General features: G+C 38.2%; 1 protein-coding gene across 1 annotated transcript in view; it reads left to right on the top strand.

The window, feature by feature from the left end:
* Nucleotides 1–27,789, top strand: part of LOC124156000 (replication protein A 70 kDa DNA-binding subunit) — a 45,644-nt gene that overhangs the window by 2,676 nt on the left and 15,179 nt on the right. Inside the window, exons 2-8 of the mRNA XM_046530276.1 lie at nt 3,671–3,718; nt 11,059–11,258; nt 11,470–11,585; nt 12,597–12,762; nt 16,184–16,346; nt 19,438–19,642; nt 26,423–26,535. Coding sequence (XP_046386232.1) covers nt 3,671–3,718; nt 11,059–11,258; nt 11,470–11,585; nt 12,597–12,762; nt 16,184–16,346; nt 19,438–19,642; nt 26,423–26,535 — 1,011 coding nt within the window. The remainder of the gene's footprint in view (nt 1–3,670; nt 3,719–11,058; nt 11,259–11,469; nt 11,586–12,596; nt 12,763–16,183; nt 16,347–19,437; nt 19,643–26,422; nt 26,536–27,789) is intronic.

Here is a 27,789-nt window from a genome sequence, read left to right as displayed (position 1 = left end):
TGAAAATAAATTGTTCAAGAACCATTCCAAAAGTGTGACACGAAATGTTCAGAAACTGTAGCAGAAGTGTTCATGAACTGTTGAGGAACCGTTCTTGGAGTGAATTTTGGCGTTGCAAACTGTTCAAATAAGCTATTCATGGGGTATTTTCCTGCTGTTCATGAGGTGTTTTCAGGTGTTCATGACGCATTCTTTTAACTTTACAGGAAGTATTTACAATTATACCAATGATGATTAATGTCTTGGATTGTAGGTCACAAAAAATACAGAAAGAATTCAATTGTACACAAATGTAAAAGAAGAGACAAGAATTTTGGCATATTATGTATGTAAAATTGAATTCTATTTACATATATTCTTTTATTGTAACAAAACATTGTAATAACCTTTCATTCCTTTATGCATAGCCTGATTTACGGGGGAGGGGCACATGCCCCCCCCCCCCCAGACGCTTGAAAAATAGACAAGATTTTTAGTATTCTTTTTGTTTAACTGGGAGTCTCAATCATTTCCGTAATTTTATATTAATAAGTATCTTGTTAAGATAAAGAAAATATATTGTACAGTAATTTTTCTATGTATATTGTTACCCTTTAAATCTCAATTATGAGAAGACTGTTTGCCTGTCACACCCATTTGCCCCTCCCAGAATAATATCCTGGATTCGCCCTTGCCTTCATGTATCAATTTAATGTAACCATTATCATTCATAGCCCAGAATAAGGTATAAGGAATATATCGAAATGTTGGTAAACAATTTTGTATATTATTCTCACATTTGTTATTTACACTATTATTATTGTCAGACCTACACTTCGAGATGTTAATCATCATTGGTATTATGGTAAACGCTTCCTGTAAAGTTAAAAGAATGCTTCACGAACATCTGAAAACACCTCATGAACAACTGGGAAACGCCTGCTGAACAGCTTATTGGAACGGTTCGTCACGGTTCAATGGGCCAAAATACAGTCCGTGAACGGTTCAATAATAGTTCATGAACACTTAGGGAACAGGTTCTGAACACTTCGTGCAACGCTTCCTGCACGGTTACAGAACACTCAATGAACAGCTGAACACCTCATGAACAGCTGGGAAACGCCTGCTGAACAACTTATTGGAACGGTTCGTCACGGTTCAATGGGCCAAAATACAGTCCGTGAACGGTTCCCGAACAGTTCATGACCACTTAGTGAACAGGTTCCGAACACTTCGTTTAATGCTTCTTGAACGGTTCGTGAACAGTTCATTTTCACCAGGGTAAGTATTAAGGTTAACTTCTACAGGTTTTAGTTCATAATGAATGCCATGTTCCACTTTCAAGAACCTGTCTTTCACCTGTACCATCAGTACTTGTTCCTTAACATCCATTTCCAAATCTCCCTGGGAAGTCTTAAAATAATTATCGTCCCTATTGACTTCAGATAAACTAGTTCCATTGGCATTTGCCCACTATTTCTCTGTCATATTTCTGACACACTGGAAATTCCCATTGTGGCAATCTTTAAAAGGCTCTATTTATCTCATGAGTTCTTCCTTTAGCAGGGGAAAAATTCAAATCTAACCCCATGTCTTAGATCCGGCACCAAGAGCCATATTGAAAACTATGTATTGCTACGTATCCATTATTTTCATATCTTTCATCTGAAGCTCATTCTTCATAATCAAATATGTATTACTTTTCACTCCCCCTTGCGTATTGCCATCCCAAAGTGGTTTCCTTCCTGGTAGGCTCTGCCTTCCTTATCTCTATTCTGCGCCGCCTTATAATATTCCCTTCTGTAAATGTCTTGACTGGATACCTGTATTGTTTACTTTTGCAAGACTAATGCTTCATTCCTTCCTCTTTTAACGACTGGATTCATGATTAAATATCCATGGAAAACACCTTTGTCTGCTCCCTAATTTGACCAGTTACCTCCAGAGTGTGGTAATTGACGGAGTGTCCTAAAACTTTTCTTCTGGCATGTTGCTGGACAGTTTTTAGGCCCTCTCCTGTTTGCTCTTTATATGGAAGACATCATTCATGACATCCTGCCATCTGGCTTCGGTACTCCTCCCTTTGCTCCCAAATGCAATTTTAATGCAAATTGATGAAAGAGAGTGTAGACTGCGCAATTAATGGCAGCCGCACGCTAATCCATGGCATATTGCCATCATAAGCCACCACTCCATTCCATCCACAACATTCTTTTCAAATTCAGGCATAGCTTTTGACCAGCTGCTAACTCATAACAACAACTAACTTGGTTGTGGCAGTTGTTAGAATGCTAAACCGGTTAAAGGAGATTTCAAGCTACTTGCCCTATAATTCATTGTTTGTGGATGTACATATTAAATCCATCCTTGAGTATTTTACTCTCTCATTTGGTCAACCTCATCCCCTACCATTTTAAAAATAGTCTGCAGTCCTGAACTTCTTTTTATCTAAATGTAACAGTCCAACCCTCAGTACTTCTGTGATTTGGCCTCTTTTCCTACTGATCAAAGATACTCATCTGACATCAAGTAACTTAACTCCTTTCTTCGCAAGTGTCAACTCTCAGTCACAATGCCATTCCATCTAATTGCTCCCTTTTGTCTCATTATTTATTGTCTTCAGAATTCATATTTGCTATTTATGAATTAATTCATTATTGTTTTTTAACCATTGTAAATGTTTTGCTGCTGTTTATAGTGCTCAGTAGTTAAATCAGCTTGCCATTGCTATTTTCAGGGTAGTTGCTTAACTCTGTTTTTCCCTAATGATTCAAATGCTGTTGTAATGTAATGTTTCCTGATATCTATTTCGTGCATAAGTCTCAACTGCATTAAAGTATTTTGTTTTTTGCTTGGTTGTCAACACTATCAAATTTAGAGTTTCAATGACATTGTGTGGTTGATTTTAAGGCTCTTGAACAACAGTTGATGATGTATCAATAAAAAAAGAAAATTATGTATTTCAAAATGTTAAGTGTCATTCATGTACTTGGTAATGTCATCATTCAAAGATGAGTTGGTATAAAAATATTTGTAAATGGACTTAGCATAAAAGTGTCATTTTATTATAATTATTTTTATTCTTATTTAAATTTAAGAGCAATACCAACCGATTAATGGGATTGAAGCACTTAACAAAAGTCATCAGATATGGGCTCTTATCTACATCAATCATTCATTTGGTCCCAGTGAATTAGTCCGTGGCATAGGGGGTGTTGGCTTACATTGTTGTTGTTGTTCATTGTACATTCCATGTAAAATTTGTATCATACCATGCTCACTTGATGATGAGCAGGAAAATAATTCAATTTGAAAAAGATTGTTGAGCGTCATGCTTAGATTTTTTTATCTTTGTGTGAACTCAATCATCTTTTTTATTTACTTATGTTCTTCTTTGTGGGATTGACAGTAATGTGCTTGAACACTGTGGGTGGACCTAATGTTGCACAATGAGCATAGTGTCATCACACACTATGCACAGAGTAATCATACAGTGTGTATCTGTTCATCAATTCTTCCTCTCTCACTAATAAGCACCGTGACAGTCCCAATTTGTATTAAAGTCATTCCGCATGTTTCAGGTTACTTATTTTTGCCTGGGTAATTTTCATTCCTCTTATCTTTTTTGTGCTTATACATATGTATTTTAATTTATTCAATGAATGTATAATGAGTATTATTTTTTTTACAGACCATCATGAGTGGAGGAACAGTGGAAAATCCCATCGTTCAAGTTCTGGTAAAACTCATACTTAATTATAAAGTATTGTTACAGTGCCATATTCATGTAGACTAGTTAACATTATACTTTGATAGATAGTCGTTCGGTATGTTCTGGTTAATTCGGACCCAAAGGGCTGGTAAACCTTGCCCCAATTAAGTAGCTCTGCGGCATATACCCAATGATGTCCATAATATGAATACATGAACTTTAAGATGTGAAAAATGAGACAGGCAAAATTCATGGTTGATACCTTACTCATTATTTTTCTATTGTTATTAAATATTTATATATTATAACTATTATGTATATTAAAATCACACATTTTGTTCTAAATTTTTGTAAGTCAATTAAATATTGAATCTGTTTCTCCATGCCTTTCAACTTGCGGATGTGTCCTTTTATGAAACCCTATGGAACAAAATTCTCCATGAAATTAAGAGTGAATAGTGGAATATTAATTAAAAATAATTGTTCTGTAATTTTATGATTTCCTTTGCATCCTCTAATCACGTTGACTTAGAATTTTTCTGTTGTGTTCTACCTCGTTCTTTTTGCCCTCATCTCTTAAGCTGGTGTCAAATTGGTTTTCAAATTTTGATACAACGGACGTGCACAGTCTCCTACTGTCGAATTTGAATCTAACTGCTCTTTGGTCCTATCATTTGTATCAATCTCTATCAACCTCAGTGGTTCAAATGGATAGGACAGGTTCTAAATTTCCATCCAATTGGCTGAAACCAACCAATCACAGGGCCTTTGACAAAAAAGCATCGCCGAGTCCTGACACATGGGTTAAACTTATTTATTGTCTGTATGAACTTTATAATTAATAAATCAAATATTATAGATACAAAAATGAAATTTGTTGTATTCCACACAGTATGAATTAAAAACTCAACCGGTTTCGATCTTTTCAGGTCATTATCATTATCGTCCACCTCTTAATAATATCCTGAAAAGGTCTAAACATGTTGAGTTATTTCATAAATACTGTGTGGAGTACAAAAAGGTTTATTTTTGAATCTATATTGTCACCATACCACAAAGTGAACTTGCAAATCATAGATTTCAAATCCACATAAATATGTTAATGATCATCTTTTTCATTGCCTAGTGTGTGGTAAAACTGGAAATGAAATAAAAGAGGCAATGAAAACTCTCAGTGAGGAAATCCATACCGAAATGACTTTATGCTCAATAAGAAGGAAACAATTTATTACAATCGCAATGCAAGAAGAGATGTTTTGGAAAGAATAAAAGAGTTATTTCAGGCATTGAGGCCAAATTCTACAGGTTAGCTTAGTGGAGGGCATGCAGTTTCTTAGAGCAGCTGGAGAAATGACTACCTGTGAAACACTAGATCCACCCGTTTCGATCACTATTACTATAGTATGAGGACCTTTTTGCAACTGGTTTATTTGGAGAGAGAAAAAAATGATTTCAAATCATGTTTACAGCACTATGGCAGCCTATTCATAACATCATCTTAACTAAAATGTCCATCATTTATTAATAACATCTTCCTTGCTGGAATAAACTGCCTTATTTGTATCCTGGTGTTTTATGCTGCCCTTAACCTTCCTGATAAGGGACATGAAAATATCTTCTCTCATGGTCAAGTAATATCAATAATTTTCGGGAACATTGACAACCAACTCCCTCTTTAACATGGTTAGGACACCTATTTCAACATTTTCATCTCTTCTTACTGGCTTAGGCCGAGTCCAACACAGGCTTCGCTTTCTTTCTTAACCTTTTCATTGGTTACGAGGCCTGCTCAGACAATTTCGACAGCTAAAAAATACAGAATCCTAAAGGTTAAAAGCTTCCACATTTCATCATTCTTGGTGCCAGGGCAACAGTTTTAATCAAAGCTTAGTTAATCTGGATAAACTTCCTAGTTTCTCTCGAAGTTCAGCTACTTCTCCATCCTCAATACCTCTCTTATATTTAATCAAACTTCATTCTTCGGACAGTGTGGTGTCCACACCATCAACCTTTCTTCTATTAATTGTGCCACATCATTTATAATTGATCTCAGTTTATTGTCATTCCTTATTGTTTTAAACAGTAGACTTTCGTTATTATGAAGTTCACAAAGATTGAAAATAAAGGAGGTTTGTAAGAGCAAACTTCATAACAATATTTCTGTTAGGAATCATCGCAAAAATACCTTGCCAAAATATTCTCTCTTTTCATTCTCCCATACTTAAAAGTCATGGAGTGGAATAGCATCGGAATCATTTTAATGATATATGGGATTAAATTATGCAAAAATATATTTATAAAAAACACATTTGTTTGATTTTATCGATAGAAGAATGCGTGTGATGCTACGTGTGGTCTAATGATGAATATGAAGTAGTACAATAAGGAGATAAGTTGGGGAATGATGGACTTGTAAGTAAATATGTAACATCCGAATGGAAGTTGATGTGAGGAATTTCAACAGCAAATGGTATAAACATCTTTGAGAGACTAGTCATGTAATTCAATGTTGATCAGCCTACAATAACCCTGACTGTCATTAATCTCGGAATTTCCTCAATCGTGACATATCATTTATAAAAGCTACACACTTCTGCATACAAGCTACTTACTGTAATTAAACTAGAATTATTGCATCAATGGAAATCAAATTTATGAAATATGAATGTGAAGTTACAATAGCATCTTATCATTTAAGCATTAATGGTGCTCTCTAGAATTTTTTTCAACTAAAGAGATAAATGCCTTATGAAATTAAATATCTTATAATATTTTTGTTTGTCTTAGAATTCACCTGCTTGACAAGTGCGATCCAAGAGAAAACATAATTTTCGACTGTGTAACTCTTGCCCGTTGAAATTCATTCCGTAGTTACATGTCGTCTTCCCATCATCATGACCATCCAGCATCAAACATGTGTGTGCAATGCATGTGTGAAAAGCACAACTCCATAGCTGGAGGATGACATAATAGAGGGTTGATATTATGGCATCCCACCCCTGCTCACCCGGATGTTGTGATGGAACTAGGAGAAATGTCTCACAAAAAACAAAAAAAAACCAAGATCGACGTCTATCCCTCTCATATGAGACCTATGGGATAAACCAATTTCACTGCATCGTACAATTCAAAATAAACAAAAACAATCTCCTCCCTAGAAAATAAATGCGGGTGAGGAGTCCCCGATCTTGACTTTAAAGGTAATGTTCTGACGCTAATACCACCAAAACAATGCATTCAAGAGAGAGAAAAAATTGACTGGGAAAAGGAATGGCAAGGGATATTTTAGGTGCTTCTTCTTTCGACCCGCGAAGGAATTGAGAAAACACACACAAAAAAAATAAAACGATTTGCAAGATGAAAGAACTTATATGACCACAGCAATAATAATAAAATATTTTGATTGTTAACAAAAGCACGCAGTGAATATTACAATTTGCTTCAATTACGAATTGTTGGGGGAGTGAAGTTAAAGTCCTTCCCTTACATATTTTTACAGAATTAGGTGATTGATGTTCACTTTCACTGGGAGATTGATGAATTCCGTGATTGTCTATCTTGATTGGCAAGGTGAAAAGGGGACTTGTTAGGGGGGATGGTCACTATCTTACTTGACAGTTGTTTGAAGCTCGACCTGGTGATCTCAGCAAACTCATTTCTTCGGATTGCAGGCTCCTCCTTCCATTTCAGATGGAGCAGCATTTGGTCTGGTAATGAGTACGGCATTGAGTAATGCTTTTTCCTTTGCTAGTCCTTGCTCCTCATTGGGGGAGGGGTCTCTTATTGCAGACCGAATCTTGAAGCGCCCACCCGATGGTGGGTTGCATGGCTCCTCCTTTTCCTGGCCTAAGTCAAGAAGTAGCATGTCACAGATTTCGGGCATAGGCTTCGCCCGAACACTTCTGTCAACCTCTCTTCTGCTATGAAATCAGGCATGGGCTTCACCCGAACACTTAAATCAATCTACCATCACTTAAGCACACGCACGTCTATTTATATCCCTAATGGTTTGGGGTTGGGCATTACGGAGAGAGAGAGAGTTAGATAAAAGACTCAATGTAATGGGAAAAAACCCGGTGTCCTGCCCTCCAAACTTCCTCACTCCTACACTCATCAAGCACATACAACCTTGTCGTTTACAACACTCATTCCTGTCGGGTAAACCCACTTTCCCTTGCAGGCCGAGTGGAGAGGATTGGGGAAGTTTTTTGGCGTGAAGGCGGGTAGGGAGACGAATGCACCACTCGTAGAAAGGAGAAATTTATGATAAGGTTGTTCGTATTAACGCGAGTCTACTTGTTTCGTACTATTGAAATGATTAGCTTAACAATATTGCAACGTACATTTTCCAGATTTTACAGTGCAACCTCGATATAACGACACCTCACGGTGCACTAATAAACACTCGCTATAGCGAATTGTCGCTTTACCGGAGGTGGAGCAAATAATAGCCAATATATCTGTTGCGAACAGATATACAGGAACAGAAGTGGTGCGGCGACAGATAAACATCTATCCGATAAACGTAAGCGTAAATCCAGACGAGAGGCGATGTTTTTCTGCATCACTAAATTTCCTTACTCAAACAACGACTAACTATTCAAACAATTTATAAGCGCCGCACTGAATAAAAATCATGCAAAGCATTGTTTCGTCAATCATTATGCCATTGCACAACCGACGAAGCCATTTTTCTATGCACTTAGTTAGTGCATTTACGTGATCATTCTGTTATTTTGGTATTTTCCACTGAAAATTCAAAAATTAACTGATAAAGCAGTATCGCGGTTATTTAATGCCTCAAATGTTTCCATTGGTGTATGTTTATTGTTTCTGTACGTTAAGCGGCAGTGAAGTGAAATAACGCATTACATTTGTTTCTACAGGCGAAAACGGTGGAAGGTTGTGTAACGTTCCCACCTTGGAAGACTTTTTCTATCAGATAATGTAATATCTTCATCATCCACGGTAAAAAGTTTGTTAAGCTTGAAAAATGATGTGATTAAAATTGCCGTTGTTGAAAAAAGGTTCTTTTTGAGTGTTACGCTTGCGACGTATTTGAAATAATACACCGAGTTTACGAAGAGAGTTAGTTGTGCAAACGAGAGTTAGTTGTTCTGTGAGTTCTTCCAGCGGCCATCAGGGGATGCTCGGCTACCCACGTGACAGAAGAGAGCGCCAGTACGACTCCGACCACTGACGCGAATAGTTCACCCTTGTGAATCCGCAACGAAGAATAAATACGTCCATCCGGACAATTCACGCTGAGTATCATTGCTTCGTACATCCTACATCATCGCTAAGGCGCACTACCTACCTTTAGAGGCATCATTGCAAGAAATACCTCATGCTACAAGGGTTTTGTCGGGGAGTTGGATGTAAAAAAGTTCCGTTTCGTCTATGTTATATGACGCGGGGAATACTTATGAAGATACTTATGATCGGAGTCCTTTCTTCCACGACTTCGGGTTTACACCGCAGGCATCACCAGCAATTATGAGGGGAGATAACACTTTGGTGCTTTGCATTAGTATAATCAACCTTCCGCAGTCTTAAAATTCTCGATTCGCAATCTATCTCTGAAATACTCCGCTTTAGGCTTAGCCGTAGCCCGTTTCTCAGAAGTTCCCGCAGATTTGAGTGGGCAAAACCACCAGAACAAAGTTCCTTATAACTCTTCATCGTCTGCATTCCTTGGGCGCTTTTGTTTTTTTTTAATTGTGCAGAGCGAATAGGAGGATGAATTAATTTCGACACACTCATATTACTCCTTTATTTTTATTTTCTCGCTTAGACGTTCGGTGTTTTTTTTAGCTATGGTGACTGCCATCAAATGCTTTCTATTCACGCAACTCACGGACGTGCGGGTATGCTGCCGACTGCTTTCTGCCGCCCGAGGAACAAAAGAAGATGAAGCATTCGCGAATGCTAATGCCACAATATTTTCATCAAAATTAACTACTTATTTACCGAATGACAGTTTACCACATAAATTTGAGACTGAGCACTCCATTAACTTCATTTCTAACAGATCGCTAGCAATTATAGAGGTTATGGAGTCTTGATGAAAGTCTTCCGGCGGTGAAACCCTCGCTATGGCGAGAGCCAACACCAGAAGGGTCTCGTAAAAAACGAATTTTTTAACATGCTTATTATAGGGTTAATTGACGGTGCATCGGCTATCACTCGTAATAGCGGGGTTGTCGCTATAGCCCGTACTCGCTTTAACGAGGTTCCACTGTACTTTACAAGTGTTAAAAGAAGAAAAAAGGTGCATAGAGGTGATATGTCTTCAATCTGGAAAATACCACTGCCACTTGTAGAACACTATCCTTGAAGAAATCCTCAGCTCTGCTTGTCAATGCCAGAAGATTTTTTAAATAGGGGTCTGAAATTTGTTAATCTTATGTTCAGCAGTAAAATTCTTTCACACTTATTTTCAACAATCCTTACAACCAAGGGCTACAGCATAGACTCAAGTGGCAGCATTTATTAGAATTTATAATTAAACTTTTTTATTTTGTTTGCCATTTAGAGCATGTCATGCTTAAGTCAATTCTTCAATTTCATGTTCAATTTGGATTACTATTAGTTGAAAAGAGCCTCCGCCAATGAATGGCTACAACTGTTTGGGTTAGACTGTCTGATTTGGTCCATTATCACTGGGAAAAGCCACCCATCATCTGAAATCCATTCTCAATTGTAAACACCCATAAAGAAATGAACAATGTTGGTTAGGTGAAGCTCATGGTGGCAACATTCAAGTTGCCTTTGAGCTAGTTTACTTTGTTAATATTAATCCTTGTACAAATTTTTGTAAGTAAGGCAGCACTAAAAGAGATTAGATGCCTGGAATTAGTTAGTTAGTGAGTGAAAGTGTACTAAAAGGGTTTCTAAATGATTTTATTTTTTCGTGTTAGTATTGGGTAGATGTTTCCAGAATATAGCCCATTTGACCAGCTCTTTCCCAATTCAAAGGAGAAAGCTCATGGTAAAACTATTTCTTTTGGGTCTGTTTTTGGAGCTTTTTGCCTATGAGTGGCTATCCCCAATGGTGTCCTGATTTACCAGAGTCTAATTTATTTTGCTCCAGTTGGAAGCAAGGGAACACTAGCTGCATTGCATGGCTTAAAGTTACTTAACATGAGACATTTAAGTGTACATTCCTATTTCATGTGCTGAAATGCAGTGATAAAATGCAATGTCAAGTATGTGCACAATAGTGGGCTGAAAAAAAACAGGTTCTAATTTTTCTGGGCACTCTGGACTATGAGAATGTCAGCATGCAAGAGTGTGTACATTTAGTGCCTCACATAAGAGAGTGTTGTGTCACATCGTTTTTTAAAATGTACCACTTTCTTTTATAGGGAAGTCGCAAAATTGTTGGGAATGAAGCTAGCGATCGTTATCGTCTTCTTATATCAGATGGTATAAACGTTTTGAGCTTTGCCATGTTAGGGACCCAACTGAACGAAAAAGTTGTGTCTGGTGAGCTCTCCAACAACACCATCATAAAGATAAAGCACCATATTACAAGTTTGGTTAATAATGCAGCGAAAGGCCAAAAGTAAGTGTACAGTTACATCATATCTATCTTGATGGTCGATATTCCTCTTATGTCTCTTGTTTAGCTTTATGCTCTATGCATTGATTTTACAATGTGCCCTTGTGTTTTGTCTCTAGTATCATGATAGATGCTATCTGAAAGATGAGTGAATTATTTGCTACTGATGCATGGTATGTATTAGTAGCGGAAATAATTGTCAGCTTATTTTCAGACGTGTCATGATCATTCTGGCATTGGATATTATTGCCAAGGGAGAAGTGGTTGGAATTAAGATTGGTAATCCTGTACCGATTCGAGATGATTCCAGTTCAGACCACAATAGCAATGGTGAGTTTTCAAGCCAGGAAGGAATGAATTAATACCAACATAAGGGTGGATGGCGATAATTGGTGGAACTGTGGTACAGGAAACAGAATCTCAGACACACTAATAATCAATCAATTAATCAGTTTATTTGTAATTAAATGATGTAAATCACAATAGACATAGTCAAAAGATACATACAGGCATAAAAGGAAAAAAACAATATGAAACAACATTTATACAAACACTATGTATAATTCAGGTATTACAAATATATTACAATAATAATAATAATTGACCCTTTAGTCCTCTTAATCCTAGACCTCTTCGTCACAGAGACCTTCTAGATCCCCGGTCATGTATTCATCAATTGAATACAATGCTCACCCCAGTAAATGGCAGGCATGTGAAATTCATGCTTTTGGTTAGGGGGGCCAGTTCCTTTCTCTGTCCCACCTTGTATTCTAAGAATGTTTGGTGGAGGCATGGAAATGCTTCACCTGGCATATGAACCAAGTACCCTTCAGTCTATAATCAAGCTGTCTACCCACTAGCCACTTCCTTTAAAAAATACATAGAATGATAAGTTGGAAACTGCTGATCATAGAGTTTTACCATCTTAGCTTTTGGAAGAACTGTGAGTCTCATAATTAAGGTACTTAAAGATTGACTGCAAGTTACCTGTATATCCAGCTTCTGGAATGAAGAAATTTTTTTGTTGTCGAAGTTTATTTGTATTTGCATAACTTATTGGTTTAGTGTTCCAGAATTTTTTATTAACATATTGATTGAAGTCGTTTTCTCAATAAATTTGTTTACAAAGCTTCACTTGTATTTTAGTTTCACGAGATTAGTAATTTTTCATTCATACTAGAAATTTTGATCAAGTATTGAAGGATGGAAATAGAACAGCAAAATTTATGAATTAAGAGGCCTGGTGATTTGCCCGCTCACTGATGAAAGGCCTACTTTAGCTAGCAAGCAAATATAGCCAAAGGGTTGTTTTCATTATTTGTCCTCCTATTTGTTTTATAGCTCAGCCTAAGCCACAGTTTGGTCAAGGAGGCCCTCAGCAGTCGGGAGGCATGAACAACACACTTAGACCTGCGCAATCAACCAATGCTCCCAAAGTGGTACCTGCATCACCTGGGCCAACTGCTGCCTCTCATCCCATAGCAAGCTTGAGCCCTTATCAGAATAAGTAAGAGAATGTGATATTGAGGATTGTCTCTATTTTTAGGATCCTCTTATACCTTTCGTGTGACTTCTCAAGAAAGGGATATTCTGTTTTCTGAGCTTGATTCCTGGCTGCCTTCCATCTTAGTAACTAAACAGCTGCACTAGTCTTAGCCCTTTATCTCTCCTCATCAATTTTAGCCAAGGTTGCTGAGTGAATGATGTTTTCCTCATCTAAAAATGATCTCAGGGAAGTTTTTATTCACATATTCTAAAATTTTATTCAGAAACCTGTGCCCCAATAGCCCCAAGTAATAGCGACCCAGAAATCAGTATTTGGTAAAAGTACCATGTCTTTGAAAGATACGAAATAAATGACCTTAAGGACCAAGTTTTTAAATTGTTTTGACACATGTCTTAATGTTTGTGAGATATGGTCCACCACAATTCTACCCGTCAGAGTTTAACCCCACACCGCCGAGATATGGCCCACAAATTTTACTTCCGATGCTACAGACATCTCCAGTGTTGGAAGTGCATTAATACTTTTGAAGTTTTCATTTTGTGCATAGAAAAAGTTTTATTTTAACTATTTTATATACCATCTTTATGAAAAAGTGGATCTTTATACCAACTCTTTATATCAATGTTTGGCTTTTTTCTTGTACTGCTTTGTGAATTTTGTAGCCCTATAAATACAGTAGAACCTCGGTTATATGACCCTCAGTTATACGATGACCTCACTTATACACCGATTTTTTGTTTTTGATCTGGAGAATAACCCCATATGAACCCATGTATTTCCAACCTCGATTATGAAATTTTTCACTTATATGACTGGTCAGAGAACTGCTCTACGAGGAGATTGCGGTACACACGCCGATTTTAGCCACTGAAGCGGGAGTAGTATGTGCTCATTAATAGATACATATGTTCAAAATCCTGCTGTACCAAAATTTTGGCTTCCAAGGTCATCCAAAAAAGATTATCGTATTTACAGTATGGACGTAAGTCGATAGTGATTCAACACGATGGTAAAAACAGCATGCGTGGTCTCATTCCGCAGGGTAATGCCAAATGTGCGGGACGAATTGAACTGGGGGAAAGTTGCTTACGAGGCGAGCAGATCAAAACTGACCCAACTTGTATCTCAGTCGTTTTAAATGAAACACAGTCGGACCTTGAATAGCTAGTAGCTTAATTCTGCCTGGTGGCAAGCGTTTATTTTTTAACAGAACGAAAGTTAGTGTTAATGCCCTCAGAGAATAACTCGTATCGTCAGTCGTCACTTAATCATTAAAGTCAAATTCAAAACGTGGAAGATAAGGCAGGTCTTTTCAACTTAGGAATGGCGTATAACCATTATATCGAAGTAAAAAAGTGTCCGGTGTTGTTATCAGAAATGGTAAAGTAAATAATTCCATGAAGACAAATCACATGGCTTGTGAATCAAACTTCCCAGCGCTGAATTCGCAGAAGAATACCGACTGAGGAGCTATACCTGGTAGATTCAATCTACTATTGATAAAATTTCATGGGAAAATTCTTTTTTAGTGTGTAAACATGATAAAGAAGGGAGATTTTTCTGGGCTCTTAATCTATTTTTGTTCATTCATCACTGATGGCAGTTGCACGGTTATTTAAATTGGTCACTTAAAAGAAGTGATATAAGCACCGGAAAAATCTTAGTTACAGAAAATTCCGGGTACCATTGGCGTAACTAGGAATATGCTTTGGAGGGGGGTATGGTGGTACCTGGGGGGTGGCTCCCCTCCCCCCGAGGTAACAGGGATTCCCAGAAAATTTAAAAAAAATGACATGCCTGTAAATATATTTTACATTGTTTTGGCTCTAAAAATTTAACTTTAAGCAGATGCTGTTGCTGTATATCAAAACTAGACAATTGTTTTAAATATTTTTTTTCATTTCTCTGAGGTTTTTGGGGGGGGGACTATTCCCTCATCCTCCCCATACTTACACCACTGCCGGGTGCCGTGTGCTCCGTATTATCTATGGTAAGGTATTTGGAGGGAGGTAACCAACAGCTGGGGTCATTTTTGCCATGATGTAAGCGAGGGAGAATAGCATCACTGTGTTGGAATTAGCCAGGTTGTAACGATAGCCTTAACCAGAGCTGAACGTCCCATCTGCCGCAGAGTGTGTTGCACTGGAAGTTCCCTCCACATTACTATGCTTCTCTCAAGCAGGGATCTGAAAAGTTTCTGCCTCTGCAGGACTTGAGCCTGGGCCCACAGGATGTGAAGCCTTTGTGATGCATTAATGAAATTTTGCTAAACATTAAAAGTAAACTAACATTGCAAAATTACAAATATATATGTGATATTTATAAAATAAAGAGCCCAAAACGCAAAATATTTCTGGCATCATTTAAGCATGTTTATAGTAGTTTAATAAAACCAAAACATAACCTCATAATTTCAGATTGACATCATGTTTTGGCTCAATCTTTACAGATACTAAGCAGATTGCTAATTTTTTAATCCCATGGAGTTGAAATAATTAATTTAAAAAAAGGTGATGTTTCGTTTAGTTTTCCCCAATGAGCAACACGTGCTTCCTAACTTGGCTAAAATGATTAGGGTCAATTATGGGATTAGTGAGGCAGGTAGTCCAGTCGTGTCTTTGGGTGAACAGAGAAGGTGATGCTAATCTACAAAGTCTCACAGGGCAGACTAAAAATTTGTCAAGAAATGACAAAACTTGTGTCGTAGACAATAATATGAATGTGGATAACAAAGTTTTCCTCATCATTTCCCCGATAATTTGAAAATACTTCTCCAGACTCTCTCCAGTTGGAAACATAGCCCTGTTGCTGGGAGAGATGAACCGTATCCTTCTCTACAGCCACAAAACGTTCGAAGGGGCTTGGGTAAGTAAGAGTGGGATGGCTATTTCCTGGTCGAGGAAGTGGGGCCAAGATAAAGAGAGGTTCTAATTTGCCTTTCTTCCTTATATGTGTGTTGCGACGCAGATACGACTTGGTATTTTTGTGTACAAGCCAGTTTACTCTGACTATCTATCTCAGGGTGAGAATCGCATGACTGAGAACTTATGCTTCGCCTTGTGTTCTTGACTGGGTGTCGGAAAAGTTGCTAAGAATTTAGGAATAGTGAAGAATACCTCGGTAAGACTTAGGTGGATGGTGAGAGTAAGTCAAACTGGCTCTTTCAAGGCACAGAAGTCATAGGCAATACTCAAGTTCGAGCTCAGCGGAAAGCATAGTTGCTCGCACTGGCCGTGAGGACAGACTTTTGAAAGTTACTGTACCTTGGCCTGTGAATTCTTAATGGATTGGAATTAGCTGGGAATTCTCTTAATATTTACCAATTGAATTATGGATGTGTTTTACCATTACCTATTATTTCTTTAGTAGTGGAATACGAAGCATATATCATTTAATCATGCAAAGAAAATTTTTCTTTTAGGTGGGTCATCAAAGCTAGAGTTACCAACAAAAGTACAATTCGTACATGGTCAAATTCTAGGGGTGAAGGAAAGCTTTTTTCTGTGGACCTCGTGGATGAAAGTGGAGAAATCCGAGCAACAGCTTTTAATGAACAATGTGACACTTTCTATGAAATGCTAGAGGTAAGATGCTTTTATAATCTAATTCCCCTGGTGAAAATGAACTGTTCGCTTAACTGTTCGTAAGCTGTGCACGTACTGTGCAAACGGTTCACAAATTTTCTGGGCCGTTCATGAAGTGTTTGGGAATTGTTCACACGCTCTAACCTGGTACCCACGAACGGCCCATGAACGGAAAGCCTTGTGCACGGCTCCTGCACAGTTGGACATGAACGCTTCCTGAACGCTCCATGAACACATATTTTAGTTCTGCACATCTCCTCCACAACTACTAAATGAAATAATTTATCCATGATTCACTATTTTACATAATTGATCATAAGGAAAACTACCATCATTGTGTTCATAATTTGCTATGCAAAATTAGGATCAGATATTGACTTAAAACTTGAAAAATTTCCTGGGCCGTTCATGAGGTGTTTGGGAATTGTTCGCATGCTCTAACCTGGTACCCATGAACGGCCCATGAATGGAACGCCTTGTGCACGGCTCCTGCACAGTTGGAGATGAACGCTTCCTGAGGAGATATTTTAGTTCTGCACATCTCCTCCACAGTTACTAAATGAAATAATTTAGCCATGATTCACTAATTTACTTAACAGATGATCATTAACATATCACCACGAATTAAGGAAAACAACCATCATTGTGTTCATAATTTTCTAAGCAAAATTAGGATCAGATATTGACTTAGAACTTGACAAATTTCCTGCACAGTTAAAAGAATGCTTCATGAACATCTGAAAACACCTCATGAACAGCTGGGAAACGCCTGCTGAACAGCTTACTGGAACGGTACGTCACGGTTCAATGGGCCAAAATACAGTCCGTGAGCGGTTCAATAATAGTTCATGAACACTTAGGGAACAGGTTCTGAACACATCGTTCAACACTTCCTGTACGGTTACAGAACACTCCATGAACAGCTGAACACCTCATGAACAGCTGGGAAACGCCTGCTGAACAACTTATTGGAACGGTTCGTCACAGTTCAATGGGCCAAAATACAGTCCGTGAACGGTTCCGGAACAGTTCATGAACACTTAGTGAACAGGTTCCGAACACTTTGTTTAATGCTTCTTGAACGGTTCGTGAACAGTTCATTTTCACCAGGGTCAGTATGTATAATAATAATGTCTATTAATCGGGTTTGCCCTTTTTCCAGTTTACAGAAAAATATTACAAAATCATACATAAGAAAGATTAATTAATTTTATAATATTATCATTAAATTGAGATTTAAAAGATAAATAAATGAAAATACATAGGTATATAGAGGACATTTTATTTTTTTTATGTAATGGTATCTCATTGAATTACTAATATCACACTATTAAATTATTTAATACATATTTCTGGAAAGAATGAAAAAAAATCAAAGTTATCATAGTCAGTTACAATTAGTCATTGCTCTGTAAATAGTCAGGTTTTTGTGTAGTTGGATGGCTGTTAAGGAACACAAACAGGAGGAAAATTCCAAACATATCATCGTATTGTTGGGCTACTAGATGAGTGGAGCATTCCGTAATTCACTGGCAGTACTGCTACTGCTGCTGCAAAACAGAACGGAAAACAGTACTGCCACTGTAAGCAAGTCAGTGATTTCGGAACAGTCAACAGTAGCTGCTGTTGATAATTTCACGGGAAATAATGAAACGTGCAAGTACCATTTTTAAAGTAAATTGGATAAATACATTGTAAGCGTGAAAGATCGAAATTGATGGATTGCAGCCTAAAGAAATATTTTTAAAATATCCATTGCAATTGAGGAGAGTCATGTAAGACCTTTAAAATTAAAATTACTTCAATCTCAGGTTGAAAAATGCCTTCAAGCAATGCGTAAACATAATCAAGAACAATTTACAAGGTACCGATACAGGAATTAATTAGGTGTCTCTCAATATTCATGTTTGAAGCAAAGTTAAACTCAATACACGCTAGACACCACATTATATTTCGTACTTCATGCACTGGCACAAAACAATTAGGTCAGTATCCTGAAACTTAAGCAGACGATAACATGCGTACAGTTAATATGGTAGAAGAATGTAGTATGGGGAGACGAATTTCCAACGTGTAGTTAAAATTGCTTTTGCCATTACTTAGGTTATTATTATGCTCACACATTTAACGGTATGGTGGAACAAGAAAGTCTATGCATTAATGTATTGCATTGATGGAAGAAATCAAGAAGGTTTATGCATGCATTTATGTAACACATGATACACATACATGCGTTGAAAACGTAATTTTAACAATAATAGTTTCTTGCGTTGAAGTCTTCAGGAATTACTACTAATCTACCACTGGAATTTACGAGACATTATTCAAGACACCATCGGTAAATCACATGAAGTTAGCGAACCAAATATTTCATATGGGTAATCAGACATCCATTCGCGCACAACTTGCCATTTTCACATCCAATACATATAAATAAGTGGAAATTAGAGTTCTTTTTCTCAGTTTACGTGAATATATTATGAATTATGTCCGTTATACTTCATTTAATTGCGTACCAAATGTTTTTAAAGCGGTTGCTGTGTTCCAAAAACAGGTGAACATCGGCTTCCGTCTGCTTATTGCCGCTACTGCTGCTCTCGGCTTGCAGTAGCCACAGTAGGGAACGTCATCAAATGACTGACATCATCTGTTACTGTATTGTACTGCCAGTTGATTTTGAAACGGTTTGGCAGCACTGTCATTACTGCCAGTGAATTTCGGAACGCACCCATGATTCGGTGGGTTATTGTTGAGCATTTTTGCTGTGGAGGTATCAAGTAACTGCACAACTGCCATTTTTAAAAAGAGATACATACATACTAGTTTTAAGCTGTTAAATAAAATTCAATTTTTTATATGTGGAACTAGAACACAATTATGAAACATTTTAAGTCAGGTTGTTTATGACTTTAGGACTTTCAGCACTTGTTTCGTGGAAACTGTGTGGTATTTGTATCAATTTTAATTAAGCAAAGAAATTTTTAAAGATTATGTCAACACACAAGAATGTTTCCAGGCTTCTTTCAAATTCATGTTATTTCCTTAGCGTAAATTTGCAAATAACCCCTTGTAATAATTTTTTTTATTGCAGATAAATAAAGTGTATTTCATTAAAGGCTGTCGCCTCAAAGGAGCTAATAAGAAATTTAGCTCAATTCAGAATGAGTATGAGATGACATTCACTCAAGATACTCAAGTTGTTCCTTGCTATGAAGAAACATCATCTATTCCATCAGTGACCTTCAACTTTCAGACAATCAATAATCTTCTCAATGCTCCAGCTGAAACTCTAGTCGGTAAGCTCAAATTCTTTCACAGATAGGTGAATTTCTCCTGTAAAAGATATTTTGCTTTGTATGATTTGTGTAGTTGAGAGTAGGTATGAACATATTTTCATATTTTACATGAGTGATAATTTTTACATCTTTTGGAAAGGGATAGGATTGGTGCTTTAGGGAGCACAGTTCATTCCTAGCTGCGATAAAGAATAAAATGCACACGTGCAGGCTTGTTCCAAGTCTTTGACTTGGAGGGGAAGCAAGAAGCTTACCCTTACCTCTTCTCCCAATGGATTACGTCAAACTCACTTTGCTTTGAATCTAATACTTATTTTTAAAAGTTCTATTTCAATTTTGCCCAATGCACATGTTGTACTGATTTATCTCTTAAGGCATCGTATTTGTATTCATGTTAAATTCTCAACTTTCAGCATTTCACCTGCTCAATCTTCCAATTTTCAGGTGGAATTGAATGGTCTATTAAAATCCAAGGGTACTACTACAGGGTTTTTCTGATAAACTAGGCCATACGAATGGCCGGCCGTAAGTTTCGTATGGCCTGACCCAAAATTATGACCAACATCGATTCCACTCTTGAGGGGCCATGTCATTTTGCCCGGCCATAAGACATAACACCCTTCTTGCTGACGAGTATGAAAATATAATTATGTAGTACCAAAAGTTGTTATTTTTTTAAACATTTCATTCTCTGGTCATTGTTTGAGATGGTACAGTGGAACCTCGATTTATCGTTTTTCAAGGGGATGGATGAAAAAAACGATGAATGCAGGAAAACGATAAATGCAGGAAAGTTTGCTGGGTTGCCTATGTCCCAGGAAACGCTGGATTTTTGCGAATTGTGACATTCATAAATGGATTAAAAAAAGATATTAGCTTATTACAGGAATATTATTCCTGTATCGAAACACTAAGGTCATATTGTTGATTCGGATTATATCTCTTTCAAATATCCTGAAGGAACACGCCTTGCTAAAAAAATGTTTTTCTCCCCTCGGAATTTTCACTGCAATTATGCATTTCTGTCCGATGTAAAATTTCTTATCCATCAAATGCCATTTCAAGTACACATATTTACGAGAGAAATGTGCATGTTGTGCCTCAAACAACTGATTTCGCCGTCGCAGTGATTGGTTCTAGGATGTATCAAGAAGGCCAAAAATAGTTTATTATTTGAAATGTTCCTTTCTTGCAATTAAATTTTTAGTATGGTTGAGGCAATGTGGCGTTAATCGTCAGCGCCATGCCCACCTAATCCTCTGTTTCATCCCACTTCTTGCTTTTCACCAGGGATCTCGCTCTACCCCGACCCCTGCCATCATGTACTAGCAGACACACCGAGGCGTGCTGTAATATTCACGCTTTTCTAGCCCGGATTCTTTTCTTCGTCTTCAATTATTTTCAGTCTATCTTTTAAAGTTCTCACTTGTGTCTTCGGAAGGGCCATGGTCCGAAGACAAATAAGAATAAAACTAATAAAAATGAAACCGGACTCTATTGAACCCACACTGAAAACACTCGCCGGCTTAAAGTCAACCCACCCTGGAAAGTTTGGAACCACTCGTACCAGGTGAAGTTCGGCACTAATACTATCGCGTACGGCATAAGCAGAGCTTACTGCAGAGGGTGAAGCATGACCATAAGACTTCGCAAATTTTTTTATTCTTTGGAGAAGGCAGCTTACCCACTCATTTGTAACAATAAGTAGCGTAGCTCTAGATGAGCAGATGAATTCAGATTGCTAGTAGGGAGAAACAAAATATCCTGAGAAGACATCGCTTCGTTAGCACCTCAGACAGGTGAGACTTGTAGCATAACTCGTAAATTGTAACCAGACACCCTGTTTTCGAAAAAAATCCGCATCAACTGCCGTGAAGCTCACTATCAGCTGCGAGGATATCGATATTCGCCAGAAATCACCATCTTATTATTCCAACTATTTCCTTGCTTAAAATGGTTAAATAACGTTAGAAATACGTCGTGTTTGGTATCATCCTTTTTTGAATTACGTGCGCATCACTAATAACTCAATGTAATAAAAGTATAATACCAATTGCCGAAATTCATTTTTACACACCTTTTGGGCTAATCGGTGATTCATGCAGCAGTTGACCTCCAGAGGTGGGGATCTTTGAAGCGAGTCAGCTAAAAAAAAAGTCAGCGGTCGAGAAAGGGGGAAGCATGAAAAAGGTTTCTTTTGTTCTCGAGTAACTTGATATTTTCTTTCGAAGCTAAGATCTTTGTAATACAATCCCTGCTAGAGCTGGAACCTTTTTTTTTTATTTCGGAGAAGAGGTACGCTTCAGACAGGGAGAGGCGAGTGCTGAATGGAGGGGGATACCGGATCTTGGGAAATGCGATAATGTGACTATCCCACGGCACTCAGCTTCTCCCTATCATATTTCAATCTCCTGGGGAAGATTTAAACTTTGTGTCTCTCGTTATTAGCCATAAACAACACGTTGTAAACACTTCGTCCTCCTCCTCCTCCAAGGCTGGTCATAATATTATATAACCTTGAGGCCTTAACTACCACCCAACTTGTGGCCTTTTACTCAGATGAGAATCACTCGAAGTAGTACAAATATCGCGAGGCCATAGTTTTGCTCGATTTCGACTTATGGCCTGGCTATGCGATGACTGGGATAGTCCTGCAAAGGGGCTCAGCTCGACGGACATTTCTTTCCTTTCACCTCCTGCCACTGTACTCTTATTTCTATAAAATACACAAAGAAAATGCATATCTATGATTACCCTATCGTCTCCTCTTCCAACTCTCATGTGGAACACAAGGAAATGCTTCCATAGATTTAGCCAAACTCCAACCTGTAATCTGTTTTCTTCCATCTTACTTAAAGACAGCTTTGTTTCTTAATCAACCCCTACTACCCTCTCTTCCAATGAACCCATCATCATGGCTGCATTTGATATCATTTCTCTCTCTACACTCTCATTCCTCATTCTCAGGACCTTGCTGCACTTCACACCTTACTTATACAATGTCCCACTACACAAAAACCCAACACAGTCTTTCTGCTTCATCTCTCATACTTCACTCTCACCCACAATGCCTTTTCATTCAGTTATTAGTACTATCTCCAATTGTATAGATGCACGTTCGGAAGTACATCATCCAAAGTAAATCTTTGTCATAGCATATTTGAAGTGGCCACTTCGAGCAGTAATCTTCTGGATCACTTGGTCATTTTTGTCATCCTTTTACATAATATGTAGGTTAGAGGCGCGCAAAAGCCGTTCCGCTCCCGCTCGAGTCTCGCTCTCGGGAGTCAAACTGGTAGTCTCACTCCCGGGAGCGAACAATCCCGGATTGCGCCCTCGGGAGCGAGCGGGATTGAGCTCTCGTCGCTCCCGGCAATTTGGCGGATAGCACATACGCAGTGGGCTACTTGCTTTCATGCACGGAATGCATATTTATCTCTCTCACAGTGGGTTCTTGGTCTCATTTTGGGGTGCGAATCCACCACTGGTGAACAGTAAAATAAATGCATAGCAAGTATAATTAATTATAATTGTATAATCTAGGGTATAAGAAGAGAGATTTATTCCAGAATTTCATCCATAACATAGAGTGCTAATATTCTTTTCGCTCAGAGAATTGTAAGACGGAAATTTTCAACTGCAATTGATGTATAACATAAGTTCGTATTAGTGGAATTTATAAGAATAGTACGCGAAATAAAAGAACAATAACTTGATATGGTTTTCATTTACCATCATTGCGTTGTATTTCAATTTCTTTTTGCATTATAATTAATAAACAAAATGTCATTCACATGGTCTGGGTCAATACGTGATCGACGGTCAGCTATTACAAGGCCTGCACGAGAGAAGCATCTTTCGCTGGTTGCACTACTGGCAGGAATATTCATTATCCGCCGAGCGACCTTCGATAGCCGCGGAAAAGAATGCCGATGGATACTCCACCAATGCAAAACCTTCTGCACATATTCCGGAACGCTTCGCTCAATGTAACGCGTCACTTCGTCAGTGGTTTGTGGTATTTCAGGCCTTTGCAACCATTCTGAAAACCTCTTTTTCATAGGTGGACTATGACAAGTTTGAGATAAATCACTTTCTTCTGTGATTTCTGTCACTATAAGGATAAATGTTAAATTAAATCATCGTGCTACTACTATAAATTGCAGGCAGTAATTAAGAAAAATTCTTTATTTTTTGTAGTGATACATTACCATTTACTTCCTGGCACATTATTCGAGCGTTGTCATACACGCATTGTCGCTCTTCAGATGTTAAACGGAGGAGGTCTTTATAATTTGGATTTAAAAATAGTGCCAAATAATGTCGCCTTTCCAGCTGAGACATAACTTTCTCATCGAGAAATGAGGCTGCCCTTATCTTGATTTTCATTAGTGTCTATTGAAAGAAAAACAAAAAGTCAAATACATGTTTAGGAAACAAGAAGTATTAACATTCGCCATCCACACGGCTAGATGACTCGTGTTCTTCAGTCGACATAGCGGCTAAACTTACATTATTCATTGGAATTGAGTCTTAAATAAATAGTCGAATGAACGAAAGGGGAGAATTGAACTCCTACCTGACTTTCGTCAACAGAGACTCCACAATGGCTTCTTAGACGAAAAATCCAGGGTACTACCAGCGGTAGCGTAGGTTCAGCCTCTCCTTCAAGATCATCTGTAGCTTCCTTAAAAGGCTTAAGAAAGGCTACCATCTCAGCTACCAGGTCGGAATTGTAATTGTTTGCGAGGTGTACTCTTTCACTGTCACGGAGCAACTGTAAAACTCCGTCCTGTTGCTTGTGAATGGAATTTAGCATAGTGTAAATGCTGCTCCATCTTGTATCGACGTCCTGATGGAGAGTTCTTTCTAGCCGTGAGACAAGCCCAGATCTCTTCATTAACCAGACTATTTTTCTTGCTGCCTGAATAGCAACATAAACCTGGGGTACCTCCGTTTTGAGGAAATTCTCTTCATGAAACGTGTGCCTCAAAACAGTATTTAAGCAGTGAGCTAAACAAGGAAGACGATCGTACATTTGCAGAGCCTTTTTGATGTTTGAACCCTGATCTGTCACGAAGGTCACTTTAAAAAGATCCTCACTACTTATGCCTATTTCAGCCAATTGACCGAGTAACTCTTCCTTAATATTTGCCCCGGTTTTCGAGATATCTGGAAACTTGGTCGTGATAAGCACATTTGCCTGTAATTTCCATTCACCAGCTTCTTCGATTATGCGACTGGAGGTAGCCGTCATATAGTGAACTTTGCGATAATTATCCGTCCAAAGGTCCATAGTCATAGAAAGTTCCTTGGTAGCTATGGCTTCTTTTAATTTGGGGATGAGAGTAGCTCGAATTTGATTAGCCCTTTCACGCAAGGAACGGGCTACCGTACTTGGATGAGGTAGCACGTCTTTGGCCTCTAAGGGTCCATACTTCACCCCAATATTAATTAACTCTTGCGCGAGGTCCTTGAACCCTTCTCCACCCACTGTCGCAAATGGACGCAAGTCTTTTGCACACATGTCTACGCACTTGTCCCTCACACGGTCCTTGTCATCCCGAGAAACAACAGGTGTGGCTGGAGAAACATTTCTTTCGATTTTGCACTTGTGCCGTTTCATGCCAGACGTACTTGCCTTATGCACAAGAACAGCTTGGCACGATTCTGTTGCACATCTCACATAACCCAGGGGCTTGCGTGTCTGAGAATCTAATACAACCTGTCCGATAAACAAGTGGTTAGAACTTCATAAGTTAATGCATTACAGTTCCATATGCAAAATATTTCGCTGGTTACCTGAAAGTTTTTCCAACATGGACTATTTCTCCCTGTGTTCCAAGCAACTATGCATGTTCCCTCTTCAATTTTCTTCACTACTTCTTCTTTTGTATAATGGGCTCTATCGCCATCTTTATACTGTCCAACACGGTCATTTTCCTCAGAAAGAGCGTCAGCCATCTCGCTAGGAGTCCCTAAAACCGAATAAAACCGAAACACCCAACAACCTTGCACGAAACGCGACGATTTGTTAGGGAACTTCGCGTTAGGAATATTGTATTTTTAATGTTCTTGGACACGTTAACTTATAAGAGAAACATTACAATAACTCTGTTTTAGCTGCAGATACTTATCTTTTTTTTCGAAATTCTCTTTGTTTGTTTGTTTTCGAATTTCTCTTTGTTTGTTAGCACTCTTGGTAACGTACATAACTACAAAATCGGCGTCACAGCGCCATCTCTGCATTAAACAATAAACTTAGGAATTCAACTTGATTTTAACATAATTACTTCAACAAGGAAGGTTCGTGTAAGTCTGCTAGTAAGCCAGCTAGTAGATTTGGCGGATAGCACATACTATGTGCTATCCGCCAAATTGCCGGGAGCGACGAGAGCTCAATCCCGCTCGCTCCCGAGACCGCAATCCGGGAGTGAGACTACCAGTTTGACTCCCGAGAGCGAGATTCGAGCGGGAGCGGAACGGCTTTTGCGCACCTCTAATGTAGGTGTTGTCATGAGGTTCCCCTTCCAGAAAATTTTAGGCATCAACGTAAAAGTTAGTAGCATATGGAAACCATAAATTATTAGTGTAACATGCTATTTAAATAACCTGTAAATAATTGAAGGATTTCAATCTTACAAAAAAATTCAATATCATGAGGAATTCCTGTAGCACTCGTTAATCTTCATCATTGAAACAAAAAAAACTTGTTCATTTGCATAGTTTTCTAAGGATCAAAGTGATATGCTTGATAATGATATTCTTCCTTTTTTTAAGATGTTATTGGTGTCTGCAAGTCAGCAGCAGATGTCCAGAGTCTTGTTGCTAGGACAACACAAAGAGAACTGAAAAAACGAGATGTAACGTTGGTGGACAATTCAAATACAGAGGTAAGATTATCCTTTATACTCCCTGACTCTTGTTAAGGATAAAATGGTCCAAGACTAGTCAGCAAGCATAAGTACTTGCATATGAGACTTGACTCGGTAGAATACTTAACTTAAACTGTGTTAATGTCAGTGCCAAAATTTTCCTCTAAGACTGTTGACTCTCCCTTGGACACACCTTTCCATGGATGAACAGCTTGATGGAAATGTATGATGCTGTCATCTTTAGCAAGAAATGTACACATTTTGAATTACTCACACGAAAGGCCTATCCAACCTGTAGTGAAAGAAACGTTTTGAAATTTTCGTAATTATGAACTTCAGTCCAGGTCCCGACAGTTATGTACTGAATAAACTTTATTACGAAGTTCCATGAATATGTAACAGAATTTAGGTGGATGTGCACTACGCTACGTTATAATCATTGTGCTACATTTAAGTTCTCGTTGTGTACCGTGCCCTTGAGCATCCATTATGGTTCTTCCTGCAGTTGGAGATACTTTAGTCTGGATGCAACATCATATAATAAGCTTCATTCCTGTGAAATCATGGTGACCCACTCACTACTGCTCGTAAATTGGACGTACAGTTAGTCCTCTTCCTATGCACACTCGATTTACGAACTTTCAGAGGTACGAACATTCAAAAAATTCAAAGTTGTCCAAAATTTTAAATTTGGCTCCTTTTGACTTGGCCAATGTGACACAGTGTGGCAAAGAGGAACTCGCACTTTTGGCATAATTTGAACTAAGTGTCATGAAATCCAATGTGCAGTCGGGAACTGTTCAGCGTTCCACCCGTTCTTCCTTCCCGCAGACAGCTATTTTTTTCAGCTCCGGCTGCTTTGCTGCCCAGCTGGATCAGCATGTCACAATCGTGAGTTAACGCACAGGTGTGATACAGTGTTGCATTCTGCAGGATAATCTCACTCGTCGATGCCTTGCATTAGTTCATCAACGTAAGAGCAAGGTCTCGGAATGCATCTTCTCGGAACTCGTATATCAAGGACTTATTGTATTCAGGAAGGTATCAACTCTCGATTGCATCATCCTGCACTCTTCCATAGAGAAAATGAAACAAATTTGCTCGTAATTTATACACTTGTCTCTGAAGGTATTTTGCAGTGCGAATATAAGTTCGAGAGATTGAAGACAAGAGATTGACGACGAGAGATTGAAACAAGGAAGTTTGACAAACTATGTTTTTTTCCAATGATTCCTCAAAGAAATGTTCATACGAACTTCATTATAACGAACC

Source organism: Ischnura elegans, chromosome 3 (assembly GCF_921293095.1).
Source record: "Ischnura elegans chromosome 3, ioIscEleg1.1, whole genome shotgun sequence".
Taxonomy (NCBI): Eukaryota; Metazoa; Arthropoda; class Insecta; order Odonata; family Coenagrionidae; genus Ischnura; species Ischnura elegans.
Note: the sequence above shows the minus strand (reverse complement) of the source record. Positions and strands in the feature narration are given on the sequence as shown.